The sequence below is a fragment of the Falco punctatus genome, assembly GCF_963210335.1.
Source record: "Falco punctatus genome assembly, chromosome: 6".
Classification (NCBI taxonomy): Eukaryota; Metazoa; Chordata; class Aves; order Falconiformes; family Falconidae; genus Falco; species Falco punctatus.
In genome coordinates this window covers 2,973,871-2,987,983 of record NC_137585.1, presented here as the reverse complement: position 1 = coordinate 2,987,983, position 14,113 = coordinate 2,973,871, and the positions used below count along the sequence as shown (strand labels likewise).

Here is a 14,113-nt window from a genome sequence, read left to right as displayed (position 1 = left end):
TGCTCTGTGTCTTACAGAGTCACTTCCCTTTTTCTCTCCACTGAACAAAACCAGCTGCTTCAGAAGAGTCAGTGCTGTTAGTTGTCTGCTGGGGTTTGATTTCTGGCTGTGTCTGTGGTGGGGGTGACAACATGAGGAATTCCTTGCATGGTATCATCCTATATGTCCCATGTATGTCACAGAAGCGTTGTGTGATTTCATGATGGTTGGTAATTGTTATGAGCATTTGTGCCATTTGATGTTAAGGTGAAGAAAAATAAAGTGAAAATACAGTATTTCTGTAGAAATTATTGTCTGGTCAGACAGCACGGTACATTGTGATAAGTAACTCAAAGGATGCTTCATGCAATATTCTTTTTCTTTTTAAACATATTGTCTCTTAATGCTCACCAAGTCCTGATTTTTACTTCCTTTATTGTGCTATAATATCCATGGGCTTCTAAGGCCTGAATGTGAGACACTTTAAATGAAGTATCCATCCTTTGGAAAGACCTATTTGCTCATCTAAGATCCAGGCTGAAGCAGCCTGTGTTGTAGGAGTTGGTAGTGCTAACAGTTTTCATGCTGCAGACTGTTGTCTAAGGTCTGTTTATCAGAACGCATCAGAACGTTGTGCAGCTGGGAGCTTTTGCTTGAATGCACATCAGTCTGTACTAGCAAGCTGTCCTCGCATGGTATCTCTGCCCAGCGATACCCCCAGATCTGAGGAGTAGAAGCAGGCAGGGCTACTTACAGTGGTCAGGTGACACCAGCTGGGGCCGTAAGACAACTCCACTCATGGGCTGTCTCAGGACCTTTCTTGCCTTAGCCTCTTTCTGCTTCTCCCAAGTTACAAGTCTCAGCTGATCATGAAGCTGTCTACTGGAGCTCAGCTTCAAGATAGTTTTCTTATTCCAGCTCTGTTGGCTGTGACTGAGTAGAAATGAAATCTGTATATTATGGTACCAATTTCTTGTGTGCCTTTTTAAGTTTTCCACCATTTTGTTTTGAATGGGAGGTACAGTCTTCTAATTCTATTTCTGTAGCATTGGCATTATTAACACCTAAGGAGACAGTACAAGGCTTGGAAAAGAGAAATGGAAAACACCCCTTCCTTTTTTTCTTTTAGCTCTAAATGAGATAAATTAAAGCTTCTGGAGTTAGAAGACTAGCTAAGAGTCCATCTGTCTTCTTTCATTGCAGTGTACATGAAGCTTGAGATCTGAATCTGCTATGACTGACCCAGACGTCCTCACTGAGGTCCCAGCAGCTCTCAAACGCCTTGCCAAATATGTGGTGCGTGGCTTTTATGGCATTGAACATGCTTTGGCTCTGGACATTCTCATCAGGAACCCCTGCGTGAAGGAAGAGGACATGTTAGAGCTCCTGAAGTTTGATAGGAAGCAGTTGCGGGCTGTCCTCAATACCCTCAAGGGTGACAAGTTCATCAAATGCAGGATGAGGGTAGAGACAGCTCCAGATGGGAAAACCACCCGTCATAACTACTACTTCATTAACTACCGCCTTCTGGTTAATGTGGTGAAGTACAAGCTGGACCACATGAGGAGGAGGATTGAGACGGATGAAAGAGACTCGACCAATCGTGCCTCTTTTAAATGTCCCATTTGCTTCAGCACTTTCACAGACTTGGAGGCCAACCAGCTCTTTGACCCCAGGACAGGTAAGAGTACAGATAACGGAATGCTCTTGCTGTCTCCTTTGTCTGTAAGTGCTGGACTTTAAAACAGCATCTTACAAAATTCTCTTGAGTTCAGCCAGAGCTAGAGGGCACTCTGTTTCTGTGGGTGGTAAATGTTTGAGCAAGATACAAAAATAATGTATACAGACTTATAAAGTCTGTACAGACAAACAGCAATGTTGGTAAAATGCTTGAGTGACAAGCAGTAGAGAGGTGGAGGTCTTACTGCAATAAATTCAAGGGTGAATATGGCAGTCTGTCCTTGTTGGAAGCTGATGTTTTTTCAGTATAACCTTTTCTTGCCTGTAAGCTGTATGACTTACCGGTAGTTTGCAGAGAGGGCATATGTGTAGTTGACTTTGGTATGCAAAAATTTTTTAATTTAGACATGGTCATGCAAGGAGTGAGTTGTTACTATTTAATTTTCTCCTAGCCAGTTCATTATACTGCACACCCTTGTCTCCCCAGTGTAAGGCAGTCTCACAAAAGTTAGAGGAAATTAATTACAGGCTTGTCTGTGGTTGGAGTAAACAAGGTTCTTTTTGAAGTGTGTGTCTCAGTTGAGGTGCATGTCTGTCTCGTGCATATGAAACAAGATTTTTTTCTGGGTGTCATTGCCTACAGGGGCAGCCCGAGTACTTTGTGCTCTTGTGCTAGGGAACAAAAGGAAGAACATCTGCACCTGATGAGAACCCATTTTGATAGTCTAATCTGGGATTATTTTGGGGGGAAGGCAAGGAGCAGGGGTTGGGTGTTAGGGTTCCACCTTCTGAATTAGTTTCTTTACTTTTAAATTTTTCCTTTTGAATTCTTTGTCCTGATCTGACCTTTCCTTTTTTATTTTCATGGAAAAGTAAGAAGAGCTCTTAGAGGTATTGTTGCTTTGTGTCAGTTATAATAAGAAACTAAAAATTCACTGTTTAGTGGTATTGGTACCACTATTTAGTGGTATCCATCTAGGGTACTGGTACCTGATCTGCTTTGGAGAAGGGCAAACACCCAACAAATGTTCAACCTATCATTTGCCCTCTTTCCTGCCTCCAAAGATCAAAAGCTGTGAAACTCCTTTTATTTGAACAACTGTGACAATTGTATTGAGTACTAGAGAAGCAGATTCTACTAGGTCAAGTAACAGTCGTTGCTGTAATCCAGCACAGCTCTCTGAGTAAAAGTTGCTCCCTGATGGAGCACCAAAACCAGCACAGATCTTCTATACTCACCGCTGTGTGTGGAAACTATACGTAGTCTCTACAGTAATGATCATCTGTGGCAGCTGCAGTCGTGGGTGTTGGGCTCAATGGGAATTAGTGCTTTTGCAGTTTCCTTCAGTAAGGAGAGAGTGGGGAACCAGCACAGAGAACAAATGCAGTGGGGAGTGTGAGAAACTCATCCCAGAGGGACCTGTACCACTTTGCAGGTGAATCCTCGCAGCCTGTGTGGGTGTTAAGTTCCAAGAGCAAAGATGTGGCTGTTGAGGAGGTGCAGGAGACAATAGTGCTGGGATTCAGCTCTGAACAGCAAGGCCTGTGCTCCAGGAACTGACGAGGTCAACCAAATGTTTGTGTGCAGTACAGGCACTGGCTGTCTCCACAGTGCAAAATCACTCGCTGGCACACAGTGTGTTTTGCAGCTTTGCTGATGGAAGGAAAGGTTGACTGCTGTTTCCCCAGCAATTCCCAGCAGTTGGTTTCTGTCAGTGTAAAGGCAAAGAACAAGACAGCCAGTTTACCTTCACTTACTTTCAGTAAGAACATACCTGTCTAGAATTTGTGTATATTCTGTTTCTCCTTATATGACTTCTAAGTCAATGATAGCTTCCTCTCAACAATGCATGATGATACAGTAGTTTCTCAAGAGCTTTTACAAGGAATACCAGTTTGGATAGGGCTCTCCAGTTACTGTATAAGATGGTCTCACACTGTCTCCAAATCATGAGATAGCTGCTTGTTTCCATTCTGAGTAAATACGTGGGCAATTTTGTTTGCTTTTTTAGTGAGAATGACTGCTTTATGTTACAGTGGATTGTGTTGTCTGCACAATTCTGTATTGGAAAAGAATGGAGACTCCTTTGGGCCTCTCACAGAGGGAGCTTGTGAGGACAAGGCACACAGAAGAACAAGGTTTATTAGACAGCCAGTAGCATCCCTTTTCCAAGGATGTCTTTAGCCCCTATCAGTGCTATATGTAAACCTCTCCCACTCTTTGAAACTTCTGGCAGTACCACTGCTGAAGGGTAGCTGAAAGCCACATGGATTTGCGTCATGGTTGACCCGGCTGCAGTCTAGGAGCAGCTCAAATTGATAAAGTTTTGTGAGTTAAAGGGCCTGCAGGGCCACAGTTGTAGTCCATGGAGCAGGTAGAGCATGGAAGACATCCTCTGCACTAGTCTAGACCAAGCTGCACTTAAATTGGCAATTTGTTGTTAAAAGACATCCGGTTTCACTGTCTGCTTTTTGTCCTTGTCACTGGGAGATGGGGATGCTTTAGATGTCCTGTGTTTTCTTCTGCTTCATTTTCCTCTTCCCTAGTTACCACTTAAATGCGAACTGAGCAAATGTTGTAGAACAAAAGGGCTAGAAGAGGAGGTTATTGCTCTTGCACTTCCTTATTAGTGATGGTTAGGAGGTTTCCAGAATCTCTCTATGACTGTAGCCACTCTGTTGCATTCTATTGTGAATTAAGAGTGCTTGTGAAGAGCTGTCCGTAAGTTCAATCTGTAGTGCTCTTTCATTTTTAGCACAGCACCTGTGTCTGTCTCTCGGCTTTAGCAGAGGTCTGTTTCGTACAGGTTACCAGCTGTAAAATGGAGGGTTTTTTAGCGATTTGCTTGATTTGTGAATAATTCTGAAATAAACTTCCATGTTCGTTTTTTCCTCAGGAGATGTGATTGTTGGTGTTTTTGTAAGGTGGAAATGTATCTACTGAGAGAAAATAATTGATAGTAAGAAGGGTGTGTAATAGATGTGCTTTGGTTGCTGTTCATCCAGTTAATTTGGAAAAATATTTTTGAACAGAGTAGCAAGTTTGCCACTAAGGTGATTTTAAATGGCATAAATGTTAGTTTGAGAGTGCGATCTCTCTGTTTTTAGAAGTATTGTATGATTTTTCTCTGTCCCTTTTTCTGCCATTAAACATCTCAACCGAAAAAAGCTCCAGAAACTTGCTGTGCTGTCAGAGGTTGAACAAGTATTGTCTGGTACTTGTAGGAAGTTCAAGGACAGGAATCATGTAATACTGAAGAAACTGTCAGATGGTGAAAAGGTGACAAAAAACCCCAGAGTTTTGCTGCGGCTCCAAATCGCAAAGGGATCTTTTGAAAAGTGAAAAGAAACATGTGTGCTGTTGGAGGAGTCTCTTGGCTGTATGACCAGTGGGTGCCTGCTCCCTCTTAGCGCGGTGTGCCTGGGTTGTGAATCTTACCCCGATCTGTCCTGAATGAAGAGGTTGAACAGATCTCCAGATACCACACTTTCTCCTCAGTGGCAGTTTTTACTGTTGTCTCCAAAGAAACAGTGTAAGTAACTTCTGCTTTTAGAGGCATGCAGCCTGGACCCAGCCTGCTTTTATTTTGTGAAAGTTTGCTATGGAAGCTTGTAGCGTAGCAAAGACAAACTTTCTGATTGAAAAGGTTGCAGATTTGCAGTGTGCTATTGACCTGGCGGTGCCTTTGGTGGGGTTTAGCACAGGCTGGGTTGTTGTGGGCTGAGCAGACATTTCTTGAAATGCACATCATCGCCTTTCGCTTGTACCCGCGCTCTGATATTTCGTACTCTGTTCTGCATGCTAGCAATTGCATTGCAGCTGCCGTTGTGATGAAGCCACATGCAGATGGAAAGCTGCAGCCTTAAACAAGGTAAGGGCTATCTCTTGGGGCAGTGATGTACAAGAGTTTAATTGAGCAGCAGTAAAAAAAAGCGAGATGTTAAATGCATACTGTGAATAACACTGCTGAACTCTGCCTATTCCCAGACCTAGGCTGGCAGTGGACACTGACATAAGGGACACCGGTTTTCAAGTGTTTCGGCTCTTACGTAGACCTGTGGAAAGAATTTTCTTCTCTGTGCTTTTAAATGTAGAAACTACAGAAATATGGTTTCCGTAGGCCAATTCCTGAAATTGCAGAGCAATATAAATTACTCTATGCCATCTTGTGGATTGGACTTAAAAAAAAAAAAATAATCTTGGAGAATTAAATACACACAAGTCTGTTCTGTGGCATGTGGGGAAAGCACGGGAGGAGCTGCGTTGTCTCACCCAGTAGAGGGAGCTGCCTTCTTTTCTTTGTGCATACGGGCTTGAGTTGATTAATTTATTGAATGTCACAAAACTGGAAATTATGCACATGGATATGTGTTCTGTAGCCTGATTAATTGGATCTGGTTGGGGAAGGTCTCTCTGATGTATCCTGTTCTCATACCCTAATCATATTTGTAAATCTAGTGTAGAGTTGGAGTTGACTGTCAAATTCAAGGTCAATTTGAAAGAAAGTATGTGACTAGAAACTGCAAAAGGGAGAGTGGGGTTGAAGAGCAGGAGTGACAGAAATAACATCCTGCAGCACATCACACTTATTCAGCCCTAGATTTCCTTAGGTATTCCCAATACCAAACTCTATCAGGTTACTCGGCAGCGTAGCAGGTGAATTCAATGTTAGGATGAAAATATAAGGCTAGGTGAAGTAGTTTTTCCTCTGTTCTCTTCTACCTATGCAAGATAATTTTTATCCAGTCTTGTGTTTCTTCCATTTTTGCTGCTGTGAAGAAAAATCTTGATGTTTTTGGTAAATTACAGTTGGTCTGTCTTATGTACATTAAGTGTCTTCACCATAACATTCAGTTAGATAAGAGGAGAATAATAGTGGAAAGAAAAGGATGGAAGATAAGTGGGTGACATGAATCAGGAAGATGATGTTGGGATGTTCTTAATTGCAGTTGTAATCACTAGAGTCTTTTGTTGTTATTCGAAATCATAGCAGCTAATTACTTGTCTACTCTTTGCCCTCCCACAGTTTGCTCTTGGTTTGTTGAATGACTTCGGATATGGCTATCATACTGTTCCTGAAGATGCACTGTAATAGTGACATACTGCCTATCTGGATCCCTTTCTTATTCTGTGTGCTGATATGAAATGTAATTTGGAAAGAGATTGAAGGTGGCAATATCGGTTTTATAGAAGGGAAGGGAAGATGTTGAATTTCATTTTAACCCGGTTTGGTTTACTGTCAGCCTCTCACAAGTAATTTGTGTACTTCATAACAGAATTGCACATAATGTGTTCAGAGGCTGGTTTTCTGTGCCTGTCACAAGGCACCTTATATCACATTCAGGCAGCCTGGATGCGGCTGGGTGTTTGTATGGTTTGGGCCCTGTTACTGAGATTAGAAATTTGACTACTCTTTGATTTTTTTGCTTTGGTCTTATGTGTTGACTTCTAGAGCTACTGCCTTTTTCTTCTGACTGCCTGGTTTCTCACTTCATCCCAAGTGAGCTATTCGGAACACATCTGTCCTCATGTTTTGAACTTCTACTTCCTCAGGCAAGTTCTACACTAGCTTAAAATCTTCCTCATCTGATTCAAATGACTTTTGAGCCTGTCCTGTCTATTTTCTTTTTTTTCTTTTTTTTTTTCTTATGGTTCCCCTTCTCCTTGTTTTTTTGCCTTGCCTTTTCTTGTGGAGGTCTTACCTCTGTTTCTGGTACACCTCTTTTTGTGATCTATCCCTTCCAGCCATTAGAAAAAATAAATCCCTTAGAGCTATTTATTCTATATATTCACACTATGTAGTCAATCCTAGTTGATCTTTATGCTGCTTATTCTTATCCTTTATCAGATTCAATGATTGTCAGAACAGACATTCTGGATAGCTTTGTCTACCATGTACTGCCATGCATGTGCTGTATGATATCGCTTCTACAACAATTTACAGCTTTTTACCAGCCAAAATCAGGACTTAAAAAGTCTTTTTGTAAATTGGCATACCAGAGACATCCCTTGAAAAAGAAGGGATTCAGAGCAGTTCTGGTTTGAACAGCTTCAAGTTCTGTGAAGATTTTTTTTCTTTTTAATTGTTGTTAGCTTTCCAAGTGTATGTAAACCCATCAGTGTGTTTTTTCTTGACTTCACAGGCCCATTTTGTTTGTCTGTGCTGCCACTGAGAGCTTTTGGCAAACACCAACAGAAGGAAACTGCCCATGCTCTGCTTAGTTTCTCTGTTTCTATTCAAATTTCTGGCAAAAGCTCCAAGAGTATTCCTGTCAGCTTTACTCTGCCTCAGCTTGATAAGGCCTGGAGCCACAGAGAAGGGAAAACTGAGAAAAACCCATCAGAATTAATGCATGTTTTTCTAAAAGTAAGGATACTCTTTAAAATTACTTAAAAGGGGATGTGTAGGTTAAATCTGTAACTTGAACTCATTCCGTGCAGGTTGGACACCCTGTCTGAAAGGTAACAGTCTAGTCTAATAACCACAGATCTCTCAGCTTGGTGGAGAAATAGGTGAAAGTAGTGTTAGAGCTTGTACCATGTAGAACATCAGAGCGGAGGATCATGAGTCACTGGAATAACTCAGAAAAGCTGTTGCCTGTAGAGTGCTGGCTGGTCACTTCCGTGTATTCCACATTGACCTCTGGCTGGTGTGCTGTGTCTCTTAGATTAAAAAAAAAAATAATCTGATAAGTGCATGCCTTGACTTACAGTATTGATACATCTTTTATCTGCAAAGGACACTTTATTAGTAGAAATGCAGGAAATAATTGCCCTTCAAGTAAAGGTTATCACTAAGTTTTCTCTTGGCTTTGCAAATTGAAATAGATAACAGCAAGAACATCTCTGTAAAATCTGTGAATATCGCCAAGCCATTTGCCGTGATGAACGCTGGACTGCAGCATTCGTATCTCACTCCGCTAACTTGCTGTTCTTTTGAAACTGCATCCTTAGTAATACCATCTGCAAAGTGTGTCATCCTTTGAGGCACGGGTATCTGTAAGTCAGATCAGGAGCTCCTGGAGAACCCTGTGTTGTAGTCTCTCTGCTGTTGGATGCAATTCGAGGGTGGAGTGTGTTGACTCAGTTGGTATTTTGGCATAGTCGTCTTGGTTAAAGTTTAAAAAAAAAGTTTCTATAATTTCTAATGAGCTTCTTTTGGATATTCCCTCTTTCTCTGCTTACTGTCTGGCTTAATCTATCCACAGCAGGACAGAAGAAAGAACTCTGAGCTTGGAGTTGTGCATATGAGCTGGAACAGAAATAGCTCTTACTGGGAAGAGGGAAGGATTCCTCTCTTCTTTTTCCAATTTTATGTTGAGTATGTATTAAATCATCTGGCACTTTTGGACGATCAATAATTTGATGTGTCTCATGCAGTCCATTTTTTGAATGTTTAATTTACCTTTCCCAGAGAAATGTCTTTGAACGCTCAAATAGTCTGTTAGAGTATTTTTAATTTAGATAGGCTAAAAATGGTCAGCACACTGAGATGAATGAGCAACTCTGTGTTCCTCTAGATAATACAAAGTGGTTCTGAAGGTGGTGGTACTTTTTTTTTCTTCTTTTTAAGACATCAAATGTTAAATTGCTCCCCTTCTCTAATTGCAAACCCAGGTCAGCAGGAATGGGAGACTGTACCATAAAATGTAGATTAATGTTGTTGTTGCGAAATGCAGAAGCAAATTTGGTTGATACCTTTTGAATTTGCTGGAGCTTGCTACCTAAACAATGCCCAAGAAATAAATATGTAGGCAGTTCTACATATAGATTGCAGGCTGTGATCAAGTGGCTATTCCACAACTATATATAATACAGCTATTAACAAGAGTTACAGCACTGCTGTGCCCTTGAGCACCTTGCGTGCCCCACTGTCCACTGACGAGCTCTGCCAGGGGCCACAGCAGGTTACTAGCTTGTATCCCATACAGGGCTCTAGAGAAATGTATTTTAAACTGCTGACTAGGCCCCTGGACTGTCTTTGTGTAGATGTACTTGATCCTTGGCCAGAAAAAGCTAGTGTATTTTTGTTTTCCAAATTAAGATCAGAGTAATAACAGCATGGTGTGAAGTCAGAAGTTAGAGGCCCAAGCATGTCCATCCTGTACTGAAATACGTCTTCCAGCACATGCTGCGGGTCAGGCCTGGCATTGATGTATTGTCGGTGTTGTCTGACGAGTGGTGAGATGGCATAGTAATACTATCATTACGATGGTCAAACGTGGTAAGTCATGATGAGGTAACAGTGAAATGTGTTAGGCAACAACACAATTACCAACGACAATTGGTGGTAACAGGGGCTTTACCATGAAATGCTTCATTAGGCAGATTTGGTCAGCTTTACTGCAACTTTTTATAAGCTCTAGAGGATGAAGTGGAAAGGCAGAGTATCTGTGGCCATCAGGTATTTCTTCAAGAGGAAGTATTTTACTTAAGGATTATTATTTTATCAAATTTTTTTCTGCACCAGCGATGCATGTGTCTGTCTGCTGTGTGGAGGCACACAGCAGAAACTTCCTGCCCATCTGAAGGAGTTTTTTGGGAGCCCTGACCAACATGTAATTTAAACAAGTAGATGGTAGGAGTCTAGAGAACGTTACTAACGTGTACACAAGCTCTAGAGCAAATGGAAGGTGCCCAGAGTGATTTGCTGAAGCAGTTACATGGTTAGAGGAGTTCTGACTTAACTCGGTTTGAGTGTTTGGAGATTTATAGTATTTTTTTGAGGGTGAAAAGTAGGTCCTGTACAGACATAGTAGAAATTGTAACAACTTGCAAGCTAAGATGTTCTATTATACCTTGCAAGGTAAAAGTGTTCCAAGTTCAGCTGCTTCTTGTTAAAGGAAGGTGCCTTCTCAGGTGGGCCTAACTTTCACTATGTCTAGTGAAGTGATTTTCTATTCTTTGATCTTTTTTTTTTTTAATTTGAGAATAACCTGATGAAAAGTGATTGTGGCAGAAGAGTGAAATCTCTTCCTTCTGAGGGGTGGGAAAACAAGGGAAGAGTCTTTCTCTTGCCAGTCTGGTAAAGTGCTTGTAGGTTGGTGTGGGTCATTCTTGCAGGTGGGGTGTGCATTTTTGTTTCAGGATTTTTTTTTTTTGTGGGTTGGTTTTGTGGAGTGGGTTTTTTTCTTGGCTTTTCTTTTTTTGGGGGGAGGGAGGGATATTTTTTTGCATTTAGCTTTCCACATATGATGTGCATTATCACATGTTGAAAAGCTCAAAGTTGGTTCCTATTGCCACTTAATTCTGTACACAAAAGGTATACATTTGAACCTTGATCTGTGAGTTTGGACAAATATCCTTTCGACTAATCTGTTACATTGTCTGAAAAGTTAACAGCTTCCCCTCTGGCAACGTTCAAGCTGTTCTTTCTGATACCATGTCAGTTCAGACTGGTTTCCCAGCTTACCAAGAAATATCAATTGTATGAATGAGTGAGAAACGTGGGGTTTCTGTAGTCGGCTGCTCAATTGTGCTGCAGGGGCTCCAGCAAGGATGGCTTCTGCTAGCCAGCTTTCACAATAGCTGAGTATTGTGAGGATGAAGTTGCTTGCAGGAGCATGCCAAGTGAAACTGCAGCAGGCTCCCTAATGGAAATGCTCGACAGCTGGCAGTAATGCTATCCTCCTACATGCCAAACATACCTTTTGCTGTTGCCATCCACATGTGCCCTGCCAGTGCACAAAATCTGCCTTTTTTTTTTTTTCTTTTTTTTTCTTCATTTCCAAGAATAAGAACTATTTGTGTCCTTGCCAGATTCAGTCTGGTTCTTAAACGTGGTGGGTGGGTTTGAGGGTACCAACAGCAATCTTAAATTCAAAGCAATAGTGAAGTTCATCTTGATAAAAGGTTGCTGGTTCCTTCCATCTTGTGTGACATTTTGGGGCAAGAAATTCCACAGCTGGTTTTCCAAAGAGTGACCAACTGCTAGGAAGCTGTGTGCATGTCAGAGTTGTAGGTAAAGGTAATGTCAGTATGGAGACTGTAAGGAGACTGTAATACAGACCAAAGGTGAGGACTGTATGGAGAAATGGAGGCACAGCATTTGGGAGGCTTGTCCAAGGATTTGAGTGGATTATAAAGAGAAGCAAATGTTCTTTGCTTCTGTTAGCCTTCTGTTGGGCTGCAAGAGAGCTTGATCTTCTGCTGTGTCTGAAGCCATTGCACATTTCAAAAAGCTTTGGTGTATGATTTGGAATATTGTCTCAGAAACGCTTTTTCTGAACCTGGGCACATGGCCTACAAGGCAGCCAACACAAGGGGTCTATACTTGGATGGTTCTACTTAAATGTGTCCCGATACACGTTTGCAGCAAAGAGACTCTTGAAAAAAGACAGCAGGAATAACACAAGTGCAGATTCTCCTGGAGTGTCCTTCCTTGCCCACAGACTGTATATTGGTTGGCATTGCTTTCTTTAATCAGAAGTGCAGACAGCCTGGTGTACATCTAGAACTTGCACAACTGAAATGGAGAACCCACTGTATACACCAGTGCTGAACAGATTTGTATTTAAAATATTTGAAGGGACAAAAATGTTCCACAAGCAAGTTTGTTGTGTTTCTCACTGTGTTTTCTGAGGAATGGGCGCAATGCGGAATGCATGTAGGTAATTCATTCGTTGCTTGCTTTTTTGTTCCAGAGTTCCATTACAAAATAAAGCAAAAAATAAGGTTTGTATTGTTAAGAGTGCTGCTAATCAATTATCAGCTATGAAAATTAAAATTTCTGTCTGAATTTGAAAGTTTGATGTTAGAATCTGTAAATTCTTAATGATACTAACCTATCGTTGTTGAATAGTGTAAAATTCTTAATTTTTGTTCCTAAAAGAGAAAGGAAAAAACCTCTCAACTCCACATCCATCAGTATAGAGTTGTTCCTAAATATGTGTTTTCACTGTATTTTTCAGTCTTGCTTCAACCATTCTAGTGATTCAATACAGTCCTCATAACTGACTTCAAGAGAATATTTTGCAGCATAAAAGATTTTATCTGGATAACTTTGTCCTGGTGCACAAAACTTTTATCTTTCACTTTTAGAGGTGATTATGTCTCTCTCTGCATCATCCCCCACAGCCATGGGCTGAAATTGAACTAAAACCCCCAAAACTATGCTAGGAGTCTTTAAATTGACAGTTTCTTGCTCCCTTGAAGGGAGGTTCAGTACCTTCTTTTCTCCCGCCATACATTAGATTATGGTCTGTGTGCTTCTTACTCGTTCTAATTGTACTCCTCCTTTTTAATTAAAATGCTATTCCCCTGCCCATGCTCTCCAAAAAAGGGACAGAGAAAGAATTTTTCTGTTGTTAACACGAAAAAAAACCATTTGGGCTGAATGTTTATTCTGTTAAGGTTCAAAAGGTACCAGAAATAGTACTTGAAGAAAGAAATTCTAGTGAGCCCTAGTGGCTATGCAGATAAGAGAATTAATGATTTTGCTGCTGGAGTATCAAGCTTTTTTGCCATCTAGAGGTAAAAAGCTTTTTGCTTGAAAAATGTGAGATTTGGGGAGGAGGAAAGAGGAAGAGGAAAATGGAGGGATTAGCAGATTGCAAGTGCAAGACAATAATAATTTTAGAAGATAAGCAAACAGTCCACTGTTCACTGTTCCACCTAAGGTGCCCTTCAGGGAGAGGCAAGAATAGCAAGAGGCATGAAACCTACTTGGTGAAGATTTGCATTTCAAAAGATTGGCAAGGCTTTTAATTCCCTCCACCAGGGATGGCCAGGAAAGGCATTTCGTCAGAACACAGCATCCTGTCTTCGATGATTAAAGGAAATTTGGGTGTAGAAAGGAAATAGGCAGCTGCTTTGGCAGAACAGGAGAAAGCTCAATAACACAAAACCGCTCTGCGAATGCCAGTCTAAAATTGCATCATGGAAGAATTTTCCCTCTTTGCAGTCAAAAATTTTCTTTCTCCTGGGATGTTTAATAGTTTTATTCTTACTTTCCTGCTTGTTCCTGGGGACTTAACTGTCGCTAATATGAGTTCTTTGGTTGTGCTTACAAGTGGAGCTAAGGCAGGCTGTCTTTTCTGGATTACCTTTGCTGTTAGTCTGAAACAGTATGATCCAGTTTACTGAGTTCAGGCTGAGAAAAAGGGCTAAACGACTCTGCTCCTGAAAACAGTCTTGTTGACAAGTAGATAAATGCATTTAGTAGTTAAACTGCACAACTTGAGTATATAAACTCTAATGTCTGTGATTATGGGAATGCCTGAATACTGTAGTTCTAAGTTGCAAAGAGATTAGTAACTTCTGTATGTAATTCACTGGATTTGAGAGAAGAGAGGCCTGCTTTTTAATTTCCATAATAATTGCACTGAGCTGGTGAAACTGATGAAAAAAGGGTTTGCTTTCTACCCTCAAACCTGAAAAGAAGTACATGTAGGATCTTGCAGTGAGTGGAGGACAAGGATGTAACTTGACCATGAAAGACAAAGGATTAGGTGA

The 14,113-nt window shown here is 41.0% G+C and overlaps 1 protein-coding gene across 4 annotated transcripts in view; it reads left to right on the top strand.

Moving 5' to 3' along the window:
* The window catches only part of GTF2E1 (general transcription factor IIE subunit 1), a 52,712-nt gene that overhangs the window by 6,193 nt on the left and 32,406 nt on the right, over window positions 1-14,113 (top strand). For 3 of the 4 annotated variants that reach the window (XR_013928745.1, XM_080391210.1, XM_080391212.1), the window contains exon 2: window positions 1,183-1,660. Coding sequence is in view for 3 of the 4 variants with exons in the window: in XM_080391210.1 (XP_080247336.1) it covers window positions 1,213-1,660 (448 nt within the window). In the remaining variant the exon portion in view is untranslated. Of the gene's footprint in view, window positions 1-1,108; window positions 1,661-14,113 lie in introns of all 4 variants that reach the window. The other variant, XM_080391211.1, reaches the window with a different exon arrangement.